At 46.5% G+C, this 8,211-nt stretch overlaps 1 protein-coding gene across 17 annotated transcripts in view; it reads right to left on the bottom strand.

Annotated features, from left to right (window-relative positions):
* LOC119460942 (lysine-specific demethylase 5A) overlaps positions 1-8,211 on the bottom strand; it is a 115,208-nt gene that overhangs the window by 31,790 nt on the left and 75,207 nt on the right. The window contains exons 19-22 of one of the 17 annotated variants that reach the window (XM_049672795.1): positions 5,756-6,092; positions 4,223-4,414; positions 3,292-3,714; positions 1,544-1,726 (exon numbers count right to left, since the gene is read on the bottom strand). The exons of 13 other annotated variants lie outside the window; for them this stretch is intronic. In XM_049672795.1, the coding sequence (XP_049528752.1) occupies positions 1,544-1,726; positions 3,292-3,714; positions 4,223-4,414; positions 5,756-6,092 (1,135 nt within the window). The remainder of the gene's footprint in view (positions 1-1,543; positions 1,727-3,291; positions 3,715-4,222; positions 4,415-5,755; positions 6,093-8,211) is intronic. 3 more of the 17 variants (XM_049672798.1, XM_049672807.1, XM_049672799.1) reach the window with 3 other exon arrangements.

Consider the following 8,211-nt stretch of genomic DNA (forward strand, 5'->3'; position numbering starts at 1 on the left):
TTCCCCATAATCCCTCGTTAACCCCAGGTTTGTTAACTAGCATGCGAAAGAAAGATAATCTTTACAGGAAAACTAAAAAACAGCCATTCAACGTGGGTCTAAAACTTAGGTATAAAAAATATAGTAATATGTTGAATAACCTTCTAAAAAAATCAAAACGACTTTATTATGAAAAAGAATTTTGTAAGACAAAAACTAACACCAAGAAACAATGGAAACTTTTCAATGACTTTTTAAATAGACAACAGGTTAGTAGAATAATTGATAAAATAAATTATAAACAACAAATCTATACTGAGGCATCCTCATTGCTAACTCACTTAGTGATCACATCTACGAGATGTACAATAATAGGCCCGTTCTTCTTTCTGGGGTTTTACGTGCCAAAACCAGTTCTGATTATGAGGCACGTCGTAGTGGAGGGCTCTGGATTAATTTTGACCACCTGGGGTTCTTTAACGTGCACTTCAACGCAAGCACACGGGCGTTTTTGCATTTCGCCTCCATCGAAATGCGGCCGCCGGGGCCGGGATTCGATCCCGCGACCTCGTGCTCAGCAGCGCAACGCCTTAGCTGACTGAGCCACCCTGGCGGGTCAATAATAGGCCCGTTGCTTCTCCGTATCCTCTTACCCGTTGTAACCATTCATTTTTTCCAACCAACTTTGTCCTGCCCAGCTTGACCGACGAATAGTAGCCACATCCAACTTGCACATTTTGAACCGCTATCCAAGGCATCTGAGCAGGAGAGGTCAGGAGTGAACATGCACTGGCAAGCGTGCGTGTAGTCTGACCTTGAGTTTCACGTGTTCCTAGGCTAGCTGAGTGTTCATTACTAGTCGAAATTAGCAAGACCTGATGACTACGACACCGATAAGCAGGGTGGTCAACGTTTAATTCCTGCGCGGGTGGCCATGGCCGAGCATGAGCAGACGATAGTCGGCTTCTTCCGGAAGTAAGTAATTATTATTGTAATTCGAAAACCGATTTTTGCTTACTCCAGCCTGTTTATTAAACTTCGTCAATAAATATACACATTAATAGTAGGAAGAAGCACACTTATCCAAACACCCTTCGTGATTGATGTCAGCTATTGGCCAATAGAAATAAAGTGACGAAAAAAGAGTGAGGAGCAGGCTTTTGTTGAAAAGAGAGCACTTGAGAAAAAGGTGACTTCGCGCTCCATGCGCCACGCATGACTGCAAAATTTGGCTGAGATTTTCACAGCAGTCTATGCTGCTGTGAAAATCCCCAAGCCCATGGGGTGGTTCAGGACCTCTTTATCCAAGATGGTGGGTCATCATCGTCATCACCATTATGTAAATGTAAAATTGAACTATATGGCTTTATTGTTCCAAAACCTTAAAGTGGGTTTTGAGGGATGTTGTAGTAGAGGGCTCCACATCAATTTCACCCTCTGGGGTTCTTTAATGTGCACTCAAAGCATGGTACACTTGCATTCTTGCATTCTGCCTGTATTTATATGCAGTCATCATTTAAAAATAGTGTTGATAATGCACAAGAGTTGCACAACTAGTACATGCCTCAAGCAGGGAGTAGGCAGAGTTCTTCTTGAGGAAAGTGCGTGCCGTGCGCTCCTTCCAGGCCTTAGCTGCGGCCACCTGAGACTCCAGCTGGGGCAGCAGTTCCAGGCGCACCGGGATTGGCCGACCTCTCTGCAACAGGTTCTCCAGGCTCTCTAGGTAAGGGTATTTGGACTCTGAGCCCTGAAACAGCAAACGGCATAGTTGCAGCTAGTCCTGCTCCACAATCTTACGAACAAATAGATGTGGATAAATGCAAAGCTGACATCGGCCATGCACTGTTCTTTCCTGTGCGGCCTGGCACCATTTCACAAAGAAATTGAACAGAACTGTTTGCTGAGTACAGACATTTCTCAAACGGTTCCTTTCTCTTATGATGATTTGACATTATGATAAATGAGACAGACTTCAGTCCCATGAAATTTCGACAGACAAGCTCCAGCTTTACTCAAGCTTTACAATGCACTGCTGAACACAACAAAATGAGGGGAGACTGTTTGCACAATCTTAATGTGATAGTGCTCCTAGGTAGCATTATAACTATGGCTGGGACAATACACTGCTACTGTGAAGCAGCCAGCGCCCTTATTATGAAGCGTCACTTTGCAGGAAAAGGAGAAACATTAACATGAAAGCAGATGAATGTGATCACTTTTTAGCATCACTGAACCAGTCTTTTCTGCACTCGGTCAGTTTCTCACAAAACTCGACCAACTGGATGCAAAAGTTCACTTTAAGTGAAAGTGTGTTGTAATATCGGAACAATACAAGCAGCTACACAAGATTATACAGTGCTACAAAATTTGGACCCAGAAAACACTTTGCATTGATGCAGTTGCCTTTTAAGTTATACCCTTTGGGATAAGGTGTGCGCTACAGAATCATTTCTTAATTGGCAAACTGCCTTGCGGGAAGCTAGCTTCGCAAGATAAGGGTGGTGGTCATTTTTTCCATGGGCACGTACGAGCACAATTCACTTATCACATGGAAAATGGCGACGTTGCTCTCGTGATGCAACCATGCGCAAGAGACAAGCCTCGGCATGTGCCGCTAGCACTTCCATCTTAACTTGAACTGTAACTGGCGCTGCTATTCGTTGTGCAGATGTGAAATGCAGAGAAGCACACTTGCAAATTAGGAAAAGCCTCTATCACCTCTGTGAAAGGGCGTGTTCCTTATGGGACTGTGCATGCAGAAGATGAGGAATCAAACTATGCTGGTCTGTCTCTAGGCCCTTTCCGAAAGTTGGTCTCGCAGCCTAAGCATATTGACCAGATCTATATGTTACAGGAATTCTCACGGCAGGCCAGCCCTGGCAACAGCAGTACCATCACAGGGAACCATGCCTACTTGTGCCACAGATGCAGTTGAATGGCACTCACACCAGCGAATGACAGAGGTTCCGCGACCGATCGGGGCTGGAGACCAAGGAGTGACTCAAGGCAACCGATGTTCTCACTAACAAGCTCGACCTGCCCGTTGCTACATTGAAATGTCTCACGACTGGTGCCGTCCACATCTGCTCTCGCTGCCGTTTTCATGTCAAATAACTGCCAGCATATTCTGAAATCCAGCTTCTATGCAACAGCTTTGCAACTACAGTTGTGGAGTTCAAAAATTGAGCACCAAGCAACTAAGCTGAAACAGTACTTTTTTAATTGTGTGCGACGAACATAGTTTCGCAAACTCTGCAACACGCCGATATGAATGCCACTTTACGCTATGTACTTTTTCTAAACAGCTGGTACCTGAAGGGCTTCAGCACGGGCACCCCACTCGTTTGCCCTGCGGATGGCATCCTTCAGGGCAGCGAGGCTCGGCAGGTGGACGGGGATAGCGACTCCTTCGTCGGCCAGTGCCTCGCAAGCAGCCAGCGTCTGGCGTGGCTGTGCCTGCAGGCAAGTTTTTGCGCGCTCCTCCCACCGTTCGGATGCTGTCAGGAGACCTTGCAGCTCAGCCAAGGCACGCTCAGAGACTGGGTGAGGGGGTATGGCAACCCCAGCTGCGAGCAAGCGGCGCAGCTCATCCAATGTCGGTGGATCCCTCTCGCCTTGTGGCTGCGCCTCCGACTGTCCCTCTGACTGCGTCTCCGACTGTGGCTGCGGCAGCAGGGTGGCCTGCACTTCCTCCAGCCACTGAGCCTGCTGCACCTTTTGCTTCAGTTGTGGCACCTGCACACACATCAGGTAGCAAGCAGCTGAGGCCCTGAGGTTTAGCATGAGCAGGCTTTGAACAATCTCACACTTCATTTAGCCTTGGCCTTTGCAATACGAGGGGTGTCAATAGTGAGTTCTCAAAATATGAACACAGCGTCCACCGACACTCTTGGCCCTAGGCATCAAAGGAATCAGACTGAATAAGTTTTCAAAACAGATTCTTGGTGTCGTCGACAACTGTTTAATAATTTTTTTTTGTTTTTCCAAGTGCATGCAACCTGTCTGCATATGCTATTTATAATAACACCATAACGTATATTTAAGAACGCTGAATTTTTTTACATTTACAATTTACTTAGGCAACATCTACATCTATGAACATTTATCAATCTCTGCACATGCAATTTCGGACAGGTATATGCGAAACGTTCAATGGCAAGCTTAATGTTGCCCAAGAGCTGTAGAACAAATATACACAAGCCCCATGGTTCTATTGAGGAACAGCATAGCAATCGAAAAGCACCTCTGGCAGATCCATGTCCAGGTTGAGGCCCGCTTCGAGAAGCTTCTCTAGGCGCCACGACTCGCCCATCTCATCCAAGGTCAGCAGGTCACGAGCGCTGTTTTGGAAGTCGACGACTCTGTCCACAAGATCACGAATCATTGCCGACTCTTTGATCACACAGGGTAACTTGCAGAGCTGCTCGTAGAATACCTGCAAGTTAACATTACAATGACACACTTTACCTCAGTGGAGGGTCGACTGCACAAATTACAAGCCAGGTACCTCTGCAACACTGCCACATATTTACACTTCTTCGACAAGCAGGAGATCTCACATCACATAAGAAAATCACAAGTGATTTGACCAGGAGAAATCATCAGGAGCAAACATATCAGCTCAACAACATAACACTGAGATTAATAGAAGTGGTGTTCCAGGGCAGCTACAAGGTCATCTGCTTCAAAAATATCGAGCGGTAAAGAATTCCACGTTGCAATAGATTGAAGGAAAAAAAAAATGCACTTCGATTCCTTGTTCTTGGCAAGTTCATGCGATTCCTAACCCTTTCAGGGTTAATGACGTAAATATATATGGCGATGCAAACAAGTCCAAAATGGTTCATGCCGTATATTGACAGCGCTGTCCGTACGTTTAAAAAGGGCACCAATTTCCTAACTTTTTCTTGCTGGCATTCCTGCCACTATGCGGGAACACGGGAATTTTTTCTCGTGCCCCTCTTTTTGGGTTTTCGTTGCATGGTTTGTTTGCTCCGGCGCGTCTACTACCGATCGTGCATGGACGTGTGCACGCGGGCGCACGGCGGTTAGTTTTGGTTTTGTCCCGTGGGCAGTTTCGGCTTCTTGTGCTCGCGAAACTGATGGCTATCTCATTACTGATCGCTTAAAGGGTTACCGCCTGTTACTCGCTCGTTTAGTGCTCACAGGGGTGCGCTTTAAAAGGATGCTGCCGTGCATGCGTTTTAATTTTTTGGAGACTCACGTGAACTAATTGCCTCTGGTTGGCGATAAGACGAAGGATTAGTGGAAGTCTGTCACACGTTTTGCTTTTATGACGGGCGCACGAACAGCTTTCTTGAGTGCGCTCACCTACGCAGTTCAATTACACTGCGGACGTTCACTCCGGCTGCTCTGCAACAAGTGAGTCGAGCCGTGATTCCTCCGATGCAGACTAAGCCTTTGAACTATGTGTATAACAATGCATCAAAATTTTTAATTCATCAGTTTAGTTCCCATTCTTATTGTTGTTAATTCATGAATAAAAAGTACATATATACCAACGCAAAATATTTTTTTCTCAATTTACGGTCACTCTAGAAAAATTGCAGTAAATGTTTTTCAAAATAGGTCGCCTGAAGAATTTAAATCTGAAATAAAAAAAAAAAATCGAGCCTGGGCGGTCGCATATGGCCAAAATCTACTTTAAAAGGGCCAAAAGAATGCTTCCGAAATTTGTCATGTTTTACCGTACCACCAAAATTACCATCAGCTAAAAGAGGTGCCCAAACTTTCAGAGAGCTCGCAAGCTTCTCACCTGCAGTTCGTCGAGGGTGAGCCGAGACGTATACTTTGCATCCTGCGACTGACGGGTGCGGGTGCGCACCTTCTTGCTCAGCAGCTGCTGGGCAACGCTGGACGTCTTCTCGGACTCCTGCACAGCCTTTGTCAGTGACTGAAGCAGTTCTGTCGGCGGGAAGCGCTTCTCCTCGGCCTCTTGAACCAATTCCTTCAGCTCAGAAAGCTCCAGCTTGTCCTCATCTTCGGTGGCCTCCAGTGCAGCCTTCACCTTGATCGCCCAGTTATCAAACGATTCTGCCCGGACCTTCAGGCGGTGGAGCATGACTGGCAGTTCATCTAGCGTGTAGCGGTACCTATGCAAATGTCACAGCAACAGAAGTGCAAGGCGGGCTAGTCAATCAACATTTCGTCTTCAACTGGAAATACAGAAGTGCAACAAAGCAACCGAAGATGTTTCAACACATATGACAAACGCCTGTACTGCATATGATTCATTGTCTGGTGTTTTCGCTGCTCGTATGTTTTCCGTCATAAGTCGCAAGCAACAGTTTGTAACCATGCTTTCATATGACGAGATTCTCAGTGGCCAAAGATGAGCAAAATCATCTTAAATTGACACTTAATAGACGGTTTCATTCAGCGCCACTGCGCTCTGGCAACGCTGTGCGCCGGCATCCGGCGCCCCTAGGAAACTTCCGGTAGCCGTTCCTTTTGCTCGTTTTTGCTGGTATTTGTTCACTCGCGCGCTCGTCCTGCGCATATTCTGTGTTATTTTTCGGGTATATCGATATAAGTGCAACTTGTGGCATTCAATGTGTTGCGTGACGGCGAGTTGATCTTGGCGACATCGACTGTTTCCTTACGTTACTCCTCAACGGTGTTTTTCAAATCTGGGAGCCTACCAAGAGCTCCCAGATTTGCTCTGCTCACTTCATCCATGGTACGTTACTGCGCGGAGTAGCCGGACTGCTATATATGCGAATAATAAAAGGTGCTACTGCACGATTGTTCTGGCCGTATGTCGTGTAATTCACGCGAGAGCAGCTCGACTCTCACCCCAAGTTTGCCGCTCGTCCAGTTTCTTGCCTCGGCGTGGATCGCCATGCTACGAACATGAGTTAAATTATTTTTTAGCGGGTGCCATGCTGCCGCCGTTTTATTTTAATGTTTTTCGCATCTGGGGCACAAGTGCACTTCTGCAGCTTTACTACCTAGGTACATGTGCGCACTGGTTTCTCATGTTTAAGGTCCCAAAGCGAATCAGGCTATGATGGACGCCGCAGTGGAGGGCCTCCGGATTAATTGCGGGCCACCTGTGGTTCTTAACGTGCACTGACATCGCACAGTACGCGGACCTCTAGCATTTCACCTCGATCGAAATGCGACAGCCGGGGCTTAAACGGCGTCTTTCGGGTCAGCAAACGGGCACCGTAACCGCTGAGCCACCGCTGGTGGCATGTGAGCATTCGTATCGTATCGCAGAGCAGAATCGCAGAAAAGTTAGAGATTTCCGGCATGCACGTAGGAAAGTCGGCCACATTCTAAAGCATTTACGAATGACGGAGGCCAATTATGGATTGCATCTGTGCCCAACAGTCAGGTTTCATTTGTTATAATTGTGATAAATTCGTGGAGCATTTAGTTAAACCCATTTCAGTCGACCTAGGCTTCTTGCACCGCTAACTTTTGAGAACGTACAGTTATTTGTGAAGCTATTGAAAAGCAGAAACAAGGCATATGATGCAGAAAACATGTGCATGTACACATGCACAGCTTACCACTTCATCCTCCATCTTGCAGCAATAAAAGTGGTATTGCGAAATGCCAAGAACGCCCGTGTGCTTGTGTTGTAGGGCACGTTAAGAACCCCAGCTGTCAAATTTTATTCGGAACCCTCCACTACGGCGAGCCTCATAAGTCGAACTGGTTTTGGCACGTAAAACCGCAGCAAGAACAAAAAGTGCCATTAAAGTTTTTCTAGTTTTCGGCAGTCCCATTACCTGCCTTGAAGACAACATTCTGCTTCATTGCATGTCCCACTAAGATTCTCCGCTTGTTCTCCGGGTTTTGCAACTGAGGGAAGGTGTTGGAGCCCGGCGAAAACGAAAATCGCACGACTCATCGTCCAGCGGACGGCCAGCTCTCTGCCTCTAACATCACTTTGCGATACTGATCTTGCACCTAAAGTAGTCCACCCTGTTCGTCATCTCGACAATATTCACATGTAAATCATCTCCATCCCACATTCCACCAAGCAGTCCAAACATCGAAACCCGGCCTCACGTCGCGCATGATGCCTTCAAACAACATAGCCGGAAGTTCTTCTAGCTCGCCTGCCGGAAGTTCCGATGGGGCACCAATCAGGGGCAAGCGAGGTTTGTTTGTAAAACACTGAAACCGGCTATGCACAGCAAAATCAGATTAAATGTTAATTATTCTTTCGAAACTATTTTTATTCATTTGCCAGAAAAT

This window comes from Dermacentor silvarum, chromosome 8 (assembly GCF_013339745.2).
Source record: "Dermacentor silvarum isolate Dsil-2018 chromosome 8, BIME_Dsil_1.4, whole genome shotgun sequence".
Classification (NCBI taxonomy): Eukaryota; Metazoa; Arthropoda; class Arachnida; order Ixodida; family Ixodidae; genus Dermacentor; species Dermacentor silvarum.